Source organism: Ursus maritimus, unplaced genomic scaffold, assembly GCF_017311325.1.
Source record: "Ursus maritimus isolate PB19 unplaced genomic scaffold, ASM1731132v1 scaffold_31, whole genome shotgun sequence".
Taxonomy (NCBI): domain Eukaryota; kingdom Metazoa; phylum Chordata; class Mammalia; order Carnivora; family Ursidae; genus Ursus; species Ursus maritimus.
Genome location: NW_024425675.1, coordinates 32,565,195 through 32,579,884, shown reverse-complemented (window position 1 = coordinate 32,579,884; position 14,690 = coordinate 32,565,195). Strand labels below are relative to the sequence as shown.

Sequence of the window (14,690 nt, the reverse complement as noted above, 5' to 3'; positions counted from 1 at the left end):
AGATTGAGGACGGCGTTAAATATCTCTCCAAGTCTTATGGTCTTTTTTTTTTTTTCTTTTTTCTTTTTGGGTATCTTAATCTTTGCTGTAACCTAAATCAAGGCTTACCCTGGGACTTTGTTGTTAACATAACATAGCTGGAAAAGTTGAATTTCATAATTTCGTATCAGAAGCTTATCATGTTCCTAACTGCGAGGCCACCTTGAAAGATACGGATGAGTCCTGTCCCTTCTTAGTTGAATGGTTAGAGTCTTCTGAGGAATTTGTCATTATTTGCACAAGGCAATACATCTGTGAGAGACCTATAAGCAAATTATAACTAGAATATACAAGAGAGTCGAGTTAAGTTCTAGGGGAGGAGTTGGTCAGGAACAAGTCCCAAGGAGAGCAAAGGGGGCAGAGCACAGCTTAACCAAGGGGATGGAGGTACCGCGTTTCTGGGCAGACTTAATGTTGAGTAGTTAAGTTTAGCAAGAGCATACATTCAGGAAAGAGGGCTGTGGAGTTGGAGTTGGCCACGTCAGTGAAGACCGTGAATGAGAAGCTGTCTGTATGAAGGATCTGAGCAACTAATTTTCCAAGATTTTCTTTTTATTGATGAACACCCAAGTTGCTATCTTTTGATATCTAGCCACATTATTCATATTTACTAGATGGTGGAAGGACTTTTGTCTGACTGGCTTATTGATATAGTCCCAGAGCCTAGAAGAGTGTCCAACCTACAACAGGCATGTCTGAGCTATGTTAGTGAATGCGTGATTTTAGATTTCATAAGAAGGGAAAGTCTCCGTGGTGGTTCTTTAAAGAGATCTTGTCCTGATAGGCCAGGCTGGTTTTGTTGCTTCTGTAACCTGTCTCAGTCTGCGTTCTTTGCAAGGCCCTCTTTGGGCTCCCAAGCATCTCCCTTATGATGTGTGTACCTGTGTTGACTGGGTTCACATTCAGGGAGATCTCAGAAATCTTTGGTTTTAACTTTACATCTGTTTTCCTGATGTGTGCATTGCTTAGTTCTTTAGTCTTGATTTTAACCATTTCTAGCCATTCGGTGACATCACCTCAAGAGTTTCTGCTCTTAATGTCCCCCCATGTTCTTTTGGTGGTCGTGTTATACAAATAGCTGTATCTACTGTTTAGGTATTATTAAAGAATGCTAGCTTTGGTTTTATGTATTTTCTGTAGTTCTGAGTAAATATTAACTTTACACATATGTGCTTAGGAAAAACACAGGTTGAATTGCACGTTTACATGATGTAGTCCGTGCCCTGAGATCCTTCTCTTGTTAGGGGCGTCAGGCCTGATGAAACTGAGCAGTGATTTTTATCTTGGCTTTAAATAGCCACGTATCTTTTAAAGAAATTAAGGACATTTCTCTTAAGTTTCCCCGTATATTTACATTCTGCAGCGTTCCCTGGGCTGGAAGTGGTGACCCAGGTGCGTGGACTCCCCCAGCAGGCATTTGGATGGCATTGTCCTGTCTGCCCTTGCAGTTAGCGGTTCAGGTTATGTCAGACTTCCTGTGCCGGCCTTACGCTATTTTCTGGCAGGGACTACACAGTTCTTACATTTTAAAATACTTTATTGTATCTATATCTGTGCCTTACACACAATAGACACCTGTTGTCTTTCAGAACGTAAGTATGGTTGAGATTTTTTTTGTGGGAGTATCTGCAGAACCTGACTACTTGTAGTACCGCAGTTTACCATTAGATGTCACTCTGTGACGTACTTGACATTCTTGCCCCACCTTCCCTCCCTCAGTGCAGCTAGGTTCAGGAAGGCGGCTCTCAGCAGGTGCGCTCACGCTGAGAAGTTTCTGTACGTTTGAAAGTGGTTTCTTTCCGAACACACATTCGTAGATTGTAATTGTAACTGTTACTATCTTTTAGTTCTGTGTCTAAGTCTGTACTGAACCCAGCTGATTTTCCTTTAATTTTCTTTAGAATTTGGATGCTGGCTTTATGTTTTGGTTATTCTCTCTTTGGGGCAAAGTGCAACTATTACAAGTTAGTGGTGGGAAGAAAGAGGTCATTCAGGAATACCCTAGAATGTGCTCACAATTCTTCTGTTCATAATGCATCTCTGAAAGGTACCTGCTCCAGGAGGCCGGCTGACCCCAGACTTGTGGGAGGGCTCTAAATGAGCTTTGATGGCGGCAGCTGGTTTCATTGGGGTTTGTCAGAGAAGGAGGGAGAACTGACTTGTCTGTGAAGAGAAATGTAGAAGCAGAGAAAGCAGACTTGTAGGCTCCGCCAGACGCTCATGGAACCCGGGAAGGTGTCAAGAATGACTTTTCCTTCACTCATTCTCCTCCCTTGAAAGATAGGACAGGTCAGGTCAGGAGGTTTGGTGTTCACCGAATGCCCGAGGGCCTGCCCACACTACCCTGTGTGATTGAGGGATCCGCGCCCCAGTGTGCGAGCGTGTTCCTGGCGGCCCAGTGCCTCTGTGCCCAGCTGGGAGTGCCAGTGTGCAAGGAGCCTCGCCTGCTGCACCACCGCCTGTCCGATACCAGAAGGCAGCCCAGATCCCCCCTAGACTTGACACAGCCGGTGGCCATTCCCCTCACTTCGCTCAGAATATTGAAATTTGAACGAAGTAGCGATATTGGTTCTGAGTAATATAATGAACAACTGCCCCAACCCAAGCATGTGAACGTTTCTGATGGTATGGGTCGACCCACGTCGTCCTCTGGGACACCAGCTCCCAGCCTTTCATGCCTCGGTCAGAAATAACTATCTTATAGTTTCTGATTATGGTTTTATTTGAAAAGAAAAAGAATGTTGTTTCCATTTGTCAGTATGTCTACATAAAATTGAAATTTTAAAACTATGAGTATAATTAAGAGCCAAAGAATTAGGACATTTGAATTCCATGTATACTGATCTGTCAAGTTATAGTTACACACAATGTAATATCAAAAAGTGAAATTTTATGTTCTGTTTTTGCTTTGGAATGACATTGAAATGTACGTGTTTTTTGATATGTTACAAATAGGGTGACCACTTGTCCTTCTTGGGAAGACCTTTTTAATTGGCCTTCAAATGTCATTCTTTATGAAGTAACAAAGTGAATGACAATTTTAACAAAGTAATTGGTAACGTAGATGGTAGAAAATGAAGTTTGTTGTACCATATCCTACGTTAGTGTACCCACCAGTAGTCAGGAGGTGCTGAGTCTGTTACTTACATTGATGGTAGTTCGTCTTGTAATCCGTGCTTTCTTCCCCCTTATGTTCTTGTGTTTTCCTACAGTTACAGAAGTGAACAGGTCATGGCACGTCTAACAAAAAGGCGACAGGCGGATACAAAAGCTATCCAGCATCTTTGGGCAGCCATTGAGATTATACGGAACCAGAAGCAAATTGCCAACATTGACCGTATTACAAAGTAAGTAAATTTAAGCAAAAATATCCTTGTAAAGTTTCCTATAAAATTTGGGGGAAAAAAGGTCCAGAAAGAACTTATGTATTATGCTCATCAACACACTACAAAGTAGCAGTCACCTTTAGCCTTGGATACACTTGTTAGAAAAACAGCAGAGACACAGAGACAGGGAACTTACCACAAATACCAGAGAAGTAAAATACCAGGATGTACTATTTGTAACAGCTTTTTAACAACAGACATTTTTTAACTGTTGGGAACAAATCTTTAAGGCTTTTTATTAAAAAGGCTTTGCTTCTGTGTGCACTGTGTAAAACTGGAGTGTTGTTCATTGTTCACTGTGACTACAGGACAAGAGGAAACACGCTCTTCTCCGGCCCGCACCCACTAACCAGGACATCCTGACCATTTCGTTCTGTGTTTTGGAAGTTATATTAAATCATCAATTCAAAAAAAGTGTTTTTTTCCCCCTAGTTTCCAATGCTGTTTATTTTGGTAGACCCAGATTCAGGGTAGGAAACAATCAGACCAGTCTATCATGTTTTAATGCTAATTATAAGGCAGTCTTCAAAGAGAACGTGATTTTATTTGTTTCTCTGAGTATTCTTAAGGGAATAAAGCTGAATTCATCTTTTTTTTAAATGTTTGAATGATATTTCCTGGTAATTTGGACAGAATTTCTTTCTTTATTCTTTGCACAGATTCCTTAGATTTGAGATATGATGCATGTAAAAATGGGGAATGAATGATTTATCAGCCCCTTTAGAGGGCTCGTAATAATAATGTTCCTTATTAAAAAGTAACAGAATTGAGCACATTCTGTTAAAGATTGTAAAGGTTGCTCACGAGGGGAGGGACCAGAGAGAGAGAAAGGGTGTTGCTGTGTGTAGCTCTGCATCGGTATTTACCCTTCGAGCCCTTGAAGTCACCGTGTACACGTCCTAGCGCCTGCAGGTCAGGAGAAGAAAAAATAGGTAACAGGGAAAATAAGAATAAAACAAAGAGTACATAATAAGTCAAATTAGGATGTTTTTATAAAAAGCAAGTAATTTGATGGTATGTTACAAAGCACAAGTTATGGTGAGGTGGTATTGCGGTGGTATGTATAAAAACATTTCTTCGCAACCTCAAGAATAAAAAGCCGTAAGTATTTTTCTATGGCTGGGGTTTTCTTTAAAAAACCATGGTTTATGTGTATTAAAATAATTTACAGAAGACTGTGGAAATCAGATGCTGCTCTTTGGATTTAATGTTTAAACTTAGGTCACTGACTGGGCTCTTGCAAGTGTCTCTCCCTCCCCAGCGTCCTTCTCCGAGAGCTGTGGAGGCGCTCTCCCCGCCCAGGGCGCACAGCCTGGCTGTGAGGGTCGCCGTTAGTTCGTGGCCGTGTTGGGTGCGGGCATGCCCCGCAGGAGTGCACACGCATGCCCATCTTGCATCCTGTCCTCTCTTCGTCAGCACGGCCTCAGGCTGCCAAGGCTGGCTTTTCTCCGTGCGCGAGGGTCCGTAGATTTAAGGTGTATAGGAAGAAAAGCATTCACCTACCAGAAAGTCCATGTCTTATCAGTGCCATCTAAAGATGGAAAGAAACTAAGAAATCCGAGGGTAAGTGTTGTCAGGAGTGGCGGCCGGTGTGTCTTCCCCCGTCTGAGCCCCACTCCTTCCAGCTGGCCTGTGCTCGAGTGTCCGGGCCGCACTGGTGCCCTTGTCACACCCCGGCCGGAGCAGGTAGGGAGGAGCCCTGCCCCGTGACGGGGAGTCAGGGGTCTGGTTTGTATTCTCAATTGGCGAATACTATTGAAGTCTTCGATTAACTTTAAATCAAGATGCTATGCTCATTTACAGCCGAGCACATGTCGCACACGTGTGACGTGTCTGACGGCTGTGGTGGAGTCGTGGTAGAGCAGGCACGTGTGGTTGTGAAGACTCCTTCTCTCCTGTGTCTGGTCAGAATGAAAGCCACGCAGCTTCCCGCACACCCGCACACGTTTGGGCTCTCGGTCGTGTTGGGAAGCCGGCAGACCCTCAACGCTGGAGTTAACTTCCGTGTAGTGTTCTCGTTCTGCTTGTGTTTGCTTCTCTTCGAGAAAATGTCTTTGAGGTCACCTTCAGTCTAAAGGTTGCCATTCATCCTTGTGGTTTTCCTTTGCAGTTTACTTACTGAAGAAACTGGTTCATTTGCTCTGTGGTTTCCCCTAATCTGGCTCTGGCTGGTCCCATCTTGTGTCTTTGTTCTCTGCATTTCGTGAAGTGCATAGGTGCTCTGGAGGCTTGGGTGGGGCGAGACCCTTCACAGGTTGGGAGGCCGTGATGCGGGCTTCTCGTGTGGTCAGATTGGTAGCATTGATGTGTCTTGGCTAGTGCCAGTAATTCATTAAGGATTGCAAAATGGTGGCAATCTAATTTCATCTCCCTGTGTTAAACTGGAAAACGTCGGTGAGGACACACACTTGGCCATCGTGTGCTGTTGGGCCATCCTGTGGTGTGTTCGTGCCCAAAGGTAGAGTAACAGACTCTTTTCCTTTTTTGCCAGTTTTTAAAATCGCATCCGCTTGTGGTAACTAATTAGTTTTCTTAAGTGTCGTTTGGAATTCATGCATCTCAGTACTTTTTATATACTTCAACCCATTTCTGGCAAAATCCTTATTTATGCTCAGATTTTTCTGTCTGTCATGGGTTGGAGCCTCTCCGTGTGGACCCTGAAGTGGCTTTCTGCTCCCTCCCCCCACAGGAGTTCTCAGGCTCACCTCTTCTGCGCCCCGCCCCAGACCTGGAGCCTCTGACTGCTCCAAGGGGCTCTGGTTTCTGTCCCGTAGAAATTATGTCTCAGAAGCATGTCTGGCCCTCCCTGTGCTCGCTGCAGCTTGCTTGGTCTTTCCAGGCGTTCTCGTGGGCAGAGGTAGTAAATATAATTGTAGGAGAAAAAACACGTGATGAATACTTACATTTTTGATAGAATTTGTGGCTACTGGGTTTTTTGTAACCGTTCTACCAAAAATCTTTATTTCCTTTCTTGCACAGTAAGGAGGTCATGAATCGTCGTTACTCCTTTGTTGCATCCAACGTTATGTACCCAGCAATCGGAGAGTCCCACCACCAACACTGTGACCAGTAATGTGTTTCCTGGGAACGGTGTAGACTGTTACCCTGTTCTTGAACAGTTGCACTGATGGTAACCGGCCAGAGGTGACCGCAGTTGCCTGGGGCACTTTCTCGCTCACACTGAACGTTGGTTTCCCTCGGCAGTATGTGTGTATCTCACGGTCACCACCAGCCCTCTCTCGGTGTCCAGAGTTCATTCTCTGTCGGTTTCTTTTTTATATGCTTTCCCCCCAGTTTTACTAAGATATAATTGACATCCAGTACTGTGTTTCTGAGGTGTACAACATCGTGACTTTGAACCTGTTGCAGAACGGTCACCTCAGTGTGTTCAGGCAGCACCTGTCCCCTTACATGGTCACACACTTTTGTTTCTTTTCGTGAGAACTTTTGAGACCTCCTCTGTGAGCACCGTTCAAATACACAGTCTGTTGTTACTAACGGTAGTCAGCATGCTGTCCCTGACGTGCCCGGGACTGGTGTCTCTTACAGCTGGAAGTTTTTCCCTTTTGCTCACTGCTGGCCACCACCACCAGTCTGTTCTCTGTTTCTGTGCTTGGTCTTTGTCGATACCACATGTGGGATGAAACGGCTTGTCGTTTTCTGTCTGACTTACTGTCCTTAGCACAGTGCCCTCGGGATCCATCCACATTGTCACAGAACGATAGGATTTCCTTTCTTATGGCTGAATCATTCCCTTGTATATACCCCACGTCATCTTCACGCACTCCTCTGTCGATGGGCATGTGGGCTGTTCCCTTGCCGTGGCTACGGTGAATAGTGCTGCTGTGGACGTGGTGGGGCGTAGACAGCTTTTTGAGGTAGTGATTTCATTTCTTTCGGATAAATACCCAGTGTCCAGTGGGATTGCTGGATCGTGTGGTATTTCTGTTCTAGTTTTTGAGTGGCCTCGGTGCTGGTTTCCACAGTGGCTGCACCATCTAAGACATTCTTAATCAGGACTTCGTGGGAGCTGATCTTCAAGTTCTTACTGGGTCGTCACCGCTGGTTGCAGCCTTTTCAGCACATCAGTTTGACTGGATATAAAACCCTTAACTTATTTTCTTTCCTTGGGGTTTTTATATGTTCCCCGTGCCGGCTTAAAGAGCTGCTTGTGGTCGCCATGCAGCCTAGGAAGGAGGCCTGCGTGTTTTTTATCAGTTTCTTTTAAGTGTCTGCCTCTGTTTTTAAAAACAGAGCTTTGTTCTGTTCAAGAAGTATAACTAACGGGGGCGCCTGGGTGGCTCAGTTGTTAAGCGTCTGCCTTCGGCTCGGGTCAGGATCCTGGATCCCTGGGATCGAGCCCCACATCAGGCTCCTCCGGTGGGAGCCTGCTTCTTCGTCTCCCACCCGCCCTGCTGGTGTCTCTCTCTGTCTCTCTCTGTCAAATAAATAAATAAAATCTCTCTCTCTGTCAAATAAATAAATAAAATCTTAAAAAAAAAGTCTAACAGAAACTTCTTTAACAGGTTTTGTTATTTGGGGTGGAAAGTACTTTCGTCAAAGGAATCAGTCTGAAATCAAAGTACACGTATGGGATTAAGTTTGATTTTTTTAATTGATGGTTAAGCTATTCCTCTCATTTAAAGGTGCATGTTTATAAATTGGATTTGGGGATAATATAAAATTCCATAGTTCTCATTTAAGAGCTAAATAAACAGATAAATTTTGGTCTCTCAGTAAAAACATTTTACATTTTTAGAAACTGAAGTATGTTTTCTGTGATGCTTAATTATCATAAAATTGAAACCAACAAGTCATTTTATCATAAAACATTACAGTAGTCATTTGAGATGAAGGTGAGCACAGGCAAGAGTAGCTTCTCTTAGTTTAAAAGTCTGTAAGTGCTGAGTTATAAGTAGCACATATGAGTTCATAAATTTTATGAAATTTGAATAGGTGTCATGAAATTAAAGCTTTGGAATACTTGATTGCTTAATATTTATGTAAAACAAATATTTAAAACAGTTTTATGCTTAAGATCATAATGTTAGCTCTTGTTTTACAGTTTTTAAGTCAAGGAGCAAAGATTAATAATCAGAGACAAGAGCACCTGGGAGGCTCAGTCGGTGAAGCGTCTGTCTTCGGCTCAGGTCATGATGTCGGGGTCCTGGGATCAAGTCCCACATCGGGCTCCCTGCTCAGTGGGGAGTCTGCTTCTCCCTCTCCCGCTGCTTGTGCTCTCTCTCTCTCTGTCAAGTCAATGAATACAATCTTTAAAAAAATATATGACAACAAAATCAGTAACAAATGAAATTTAAACTTTCAGTCCCTACAATTTCCAGTATTACTCATAATTCATTATCACGTCCTTTACGGTCACCCGTACTTTAGTATTCTGTAAACTACGTCCCATCTGTCATTCTGTTTCGTCTTCAGCCCTCACCTATTCACATCTAACTTGGACAATTAGAAGGTGGCATTAGCGTTTCATAAAGTATTCTGAGTAAATGGTTCTAATGTAAATGCATCCCGCTGAAGCAAGTATGGACTTTGTGTGCGTCTCTGCCAGTATTACGGGCTAGTTCATGCCGTTACGAGAGGTCAGATGGCTTTTTGTGCCTCCTGGACAAAGCCAGTGACCCTGTCTGTGTTGCTGTCTCGGTACCTGTGACTGTGTTTCCAGAGGTGATGTGCTTGACTTGCATGATGAGGCTGACACGGGGCTGGAAGACTGTTCCCGTTCCAGTTAATGTTTCAGATCAGGGCATCAATTAATGACCTCTATCGCTTCCTCTGGGGTCACACCCCAGATACAGCTGTGCCCTCTGAGCTCTTGTGACATGTTTGCAGTGACTGTGTCCTCCTGGAGCGCCGCCTGTTGCTGTGGACTGTGGTCCACGTGTGGCTGGCTTTTCAGGTGCACGAGGCACACTCCATCTCTGTGCTGACTTGTTGACAATTCACTTCATGAAACCTCTGGGAACTAAGAAGTTATCATTTTGCTTTGTCTCTGTGTCAGTTTCTTTTCTTTTTTGGCCGACAGCATAAAAATCAGGAGCGTTTCCCAGACTTTCCAGACCCCCTGTGTGCAAGGGGCCATGCTGATCTGTCGTTGGTCTTGGTGCGCGTGCTGCTAGGGTGAGCCCTCTGTTGATCCCACGGCTGTACCGGGTTTGCTGAAGAGGACGGGGGTGGCCATTGCCCGCTCCTTCTTTGGAAATAAGTTATTCTGAAAAACTAGCAGTTAATATTCTGTACATGCAATCCTAAGAATCCTTCACACAATTACTAACTGCATACCCCTTTCAGTCCATGATGATTTCTTCTTCCTTACATTTCTTCTGTGGTAGCAGATTGTCAGGTACACTTTACCACTGTCCACACTGTTACTTTATTTTACATAATGACGGCCTTGGAGAAGAAGTCATGGATTCTGAGCAGCGTAACGTACAGCCCTACAGTGAGCTTCTCCAGTGTGCTAAATTCTTAGGGCACTCCTCTTGGCTTGGATGACCATCTAGCAGTTTTCATGTTTGACATTTCTCTGCAGTTCTCTGAAGGAAACATATGGACAAGGCACAGAAAGGTGTTAAACAACAATTTGAGAATAAATGAGTGCGATCGAGTAATAGGAGAGGCGTGGCGGACGGCCTGGGCCTGTGCCCCACGCGCTGCTCTGTACTGACCCGGCCGTAGTCGAGGGGTTGCTGGATGTCAGGAAGTTGTGGAAGGCCTGGATTGGTTGGGCCTAGGAGGGTGGGTGGGATGCAGGCCCAGGAGAGTCCAAGCAGAGGGATTGGAGGGATTTCAGGGAAAGGAGGTGAAGACGGAGAGGGCCAGACAGGGAGGACCTCTGAGCCAGGACTGAGAGTTTTATCTCAGAGGGCGAGACCAAATGTGTTTGGAATATGGAAGTAGTGAGAATAAAATACACTACTTGTCCCTCCCCAGAGGGCTGGAACGTTCCTTTCGGGGTCTGGAGTGGGCCTGCTCTGCCCTGTTCTGGCCCGGGTCTGAGCTCGCCTCGTTCCTCGTCTGCACTGGCAGCACGGTCCTCTCTGGGCTTCTGGCCGCCCGTGCTTGTAGTCTCTGTTGCTTCCGACCGTTGATATCAGAGATGTTTTTCCAAAACACCATCTTATCAAATGCGGCATGGCCAAAAGCTATCTCTACTGCTCGCGAAGCCCAGATTCCCGTGCCAAGGTATTACCATCTGAGCCTACCACTTCCCACCCAGTGTGCTGTGCTCTGGATGCCCCGGGCCCCCTGCAGGCCCCCGATCCGCGGTGGCCCACACTGCCTGTATTGCTGACTCCCCTGGACCGTCTGCCAGGCAGACTTCTCCTGAAGTCACGTCCCCAAGGAAGTCGTTCCTGACTCCTGCAAGTGAATGTAAGCCTCACACTTGATCAGTATTTTCACTGAGTATAGGTCTCTTTATATTGTTCTCAAGATGCTATTTTTTATTTCCCCATTGTGCACAAAGTGCGAATCCCGGAACAGGGCACTTGAGTGAGCCCTTCACATTAGACCCTGAGCGTCCTCCTTTTCATGCCCTGCGGCTCCCCGCTCACATTTCCATCTGGTGACACTGATCTCTTCGCGCTGAGCACGCGCTTATTTTGATTCTTTATTTTGTATTTTTCCTTCATTAATAGACAAAACCTACCCTTTTCAGATTCAGCCCAAATATTCTCTCCTGTGAGGTACTGATTCATTCCTCAGGATACCCAGTCCCATTACCCTTGCTTTTGCTCGGGTTGTGTCTGAAATTCACTTTATTAATTATTACAGTCTCTTCTTACTAAAAAATTTCTGCTTCCTTTGCTGATTGTCAGCCCCTGTGGGTAGGGCATACATCTTTCCTCTGTTTGCGTCTTAGTGTGAGGCATAACTGGGACGAGGAGGTGAGGACAGGTTTCCTAAGAATAAGAAATACTCAGTTGCATTCATTGAAGACATAGTTTCAGGGAGGCTCAGAACTGAGAGTCGTGGTTATTCTGTGACAAGCCCTGTGCTGTGTAGAGTTTATATCCGTGAATTCTCCCAACTCCAAGAGGCCTGTTGTCATTCTCCTCACGTTGCTGAAGGTGATGGAGCTCAGGCAGGGAAGACCTTCCCTGAAGCCACAGAACGCAAATGTGAGTATAGATCTCTCTGATCGCCCACTGTTTCCTTTGGTGTTTGATGGACGTGTACCCTTGCATGTGTGGAAGACTTCAGGGCACTGTCCCGTACGTGTGCTTCCGTATCACCGAGTAACCGCAGCCCTGATGTGCAGACGAGCCTCGCTTCGTGGGCCAAGAAGATGAGGCTGTACGAGCCAGTCAGTTGTCCCCGGTTAAGTGTGGGGCGACCGACATCTTCAGAGTATATCCCAAATGTTTAAATAGATTACTTGGCGAAGGGTCTACAAAGGTGTTCTTTAGGGTTTGAAGTTTATTTTTGTTCAGTGAAATACCTTAAGGAATTTTTGTGTACCCATCTATAAAACACCTAGCGGCAGATCATGGTCATTACTTTTTATTTTTTTATTGTGGCAAAGTACATAGCTTAACCATTCTTAAGTGTGGTTCAGTGGCATGACATACATCCACACCGCTGTGCAGCTGTCACCACCGTCCCTCCCTGAAACTCACTTCATCCTGTGACACTGAGTGCACCCAGTAATCACTGGGTCCCCACCCTCTTTGCCCCCGGCACCCCAGCCCCCCTCTGCCCCTGGCCCCCGCTGTCCCGCTTCTCCTCTGTGGCGGTGATGACTGTATGTACCTCAGAGAACTAGAATCATATCATATCTGTCTTTTTGCACCTGACCGTCTCACTCGGCACGATGCCCACGAGGTTCACCCAGGTTGTGGCAAACGGAAGATGTCCTTTAAGGCTGGACGATGCCCGCCTCCTGGAATGTGCTGTACCCCGCATGTGGTTACCCACGTGCTCGTCCATGGATACTTGGGTTGCCCCCGTGCGTTTGCTGTCGTGGCTGATGCTGGTAAGGACAGAGCTCTTGCCGACCCTGCTTTCAGTGGTTTGGGGTTTGTACCCACAAGTGGAGTGTGGGGTCATACGGCCGTTCTATTTTTAGTTTTGTGGAGGACCCTCCGTACTGGTCTCCACGGTGGCTGCACTGGCCTGCGTCCCACCGGCAGCGCAGATTCCCCTTTCTCCGCATCCCCGCCAACACCTGTTGTGTCCCGTCTTTCTGGGTCTAGCCGTCTGACAGGTGTGAGGCGGTACCTCGTTGTGGTTTTGATTTGCATTTCCCTGGTGCTCAGTGGCCTTGAGCATCTGCTCGTGGGCTTGTTGGCCATTCTTGCGTGTTTGGAGACGTGTCTGTTCAACTTCTTTGCCCGTTCCTGAGTCAGGCTGTTTGATAGTGTCAGAAGTTTTGTATATATTCTGGATAGCAGTTGCTTTCCAGATGTATGATTTACAAATATTTTCCTCAGTCTACTCTGTAGACAGTGTCTCCTGATGTTCAACATTTTAGAATTTTTATGAAGTCGACTTTATATTTTCTTTTGTTGCCTGTGCCTTTGGTCACATGCAAGAAATCGTTGCCAAATCCAGTGTCGTGAAGCTTTCGTCCCACGTTTTCTTCCAAGAGTTTTATCGTTTTAGGCCTTACATTGAGGTCTTTGATTCATTTTGAGTTAATCGGGGGTCAGCCTCCTCCTTTGCATGTGGGGATGCGGTTTTCCCAGCTCAGTCTGTTGAAAAACTGTCGGTTCCCCATGGAGAGGTCTTGGCATGCTCGTCAAAGGTCCTTTCACTGTCTACGTGAGGGTTTCTTTCTGGGCTGTCTGTTTGCCTCCCCTCGTCGGTCTGTCTTTATGCCCCGTACCCCGTGGTTTGGTTACTGTAGTTTCGTGTAGTAGGTTTGAAATGAGGAAGTGTGGGACCTCCAGTTTCTTCTTGTCTTCAAGATTATTTTGGCTATTTGGGGTCCACTGAGATTCCACATGAATTTTAGGATGGGTTTCCTATATCTGAAGAACGTTTCATTGAGATTTCGGTAGGGATTGCACTGAATCCGTAGATGGCGTTGGGTCCTACTGACATTTTCACAGCATGACGTCCTCCAGCCCACCAACGAGGTGTGTTTCCATTTGTTCGTGTCTTGAATTCCTCTCAGTGTTTGGTAGTGTTCGTCGTGCAGACTTTCCCCTCCGTGGTTAAGTTAATTCCTACATATTTTATTCTTCTTTGAGCGATTTTAAACAGAATTGTTTTCATAGTTTTCCTTTTGAGATTGGTCATTGTTCCATTGCAGCTGATTTTATGACTTTTGTGTCCTGCTACGTTGCTGAGTTCATCTGTGAGTTATAGCAGCTTTTTTGTGGAGTCTTCAGAGTTTAATACATGCGAGATAATGATGTCTGCAGAGGTCATTTTACTTCTTGTCTTCCATTTGGTTGCTTCTTATCCTTTTGTTATCTAAATGGTCAGGCTAGGAGGTGCAGTACTGTTCTTACTAGAAGTAGTGGAAGTGGGCATCCTTGTCTTTTTTTTTTTTTTTTAAGATTTTATTTATTTATGTGACAGAGAGACAGCCAGCGAGAGAGGGAACACAGGCAGGGGGAGTGGGAGAGGAAGAAGCAGGCTCCCAGCGGAGGAGCCTGATGTGGGGCTTGATCCCAGGACCCTGGGATCACGCCCTGAGCCAAAGGCAGACGCTTAGCGATGGCGCCCTGGGCATCCTTGTGTTGTTCCGGACCGTAGAGGAAAAGCTCTCAGCTTGCACAGCTGACCGCGGTGACCCTCAGTGTGGTGAGGTGGTTTCCTCCGGTACCCAGCCTGTTGAGTGTTTTGTGGTGGGAGGGTGTTGATTCTGTCAGACGCACCTGCTGACACGCATCTCTTCGTTCTGTCAGTGTGGTGTGTCGCCCTCGGTCAGGTGTTTGTGTTGAACCGTCCCTGTGTCTACAAGCACCTAGTGGCACATCATTGTTACTAACATGTGTTTTTACTCTAAGTTACATAGTCGTATTACAGGACACTCGGAAAAGAGAAAGCCGAAGAATAATCACCTATAATTTCTCTGTCCAGATAGGATATATTTCTTTCTGGTCATTTTTTCCTCAACATTGTTTAGCGTTGACCATGTTGTTATGTGGTCCCCCTCAGTTATCATTGGTGATGGTCGGGCAGAGTTCCGAGAGGTTGAGACTTCTGTCATGCACTTGGAGAGGGAGGAGGGGTAAGCAAGGTAGACATGCATTGTAAGGTTCACATCGTGTTCATTTATTTGCCTTCGGAACA

The 14,690-nt window shown here is 45.7% G+C and overlaps 1 protein-coding gene across 14 annotated transcripts in view; it reads left to right on the top strand.

The window, feature by feature from the left end:
- Positions 1-14,690, top strand: part of ZMYND11 (zinc finger MYND-type containing 11) — a 122,520-nt gene that overhangs the window by 40,607 nt on the left and 67,223 nt on the right. For 12 of the 14 annotated variants that reach the window (XM_040645485.1, XM_040645489.1, XM_040645494.1 and 9 more), the window contains exon 2: positions 3,252-3,386. The exons of 1 other annotated variant lie outside the window; for it this stretch is intronic. In XM_040645485.1, coding sequence (XP_040501419.1) covers positions 3,271-3,386 — 116 coding nt within the window. In that variant the 5' untranslated portion in view covers positions 3,252-3,270. Of the gene's footprint in view, positions 1-3,251; positions 3,387-5,747; positions 5,884-14,690 lie in introns of those variants that run through there. One more of the 14 variants, XM_040645492.1, reaches the window with a different exon arrangement.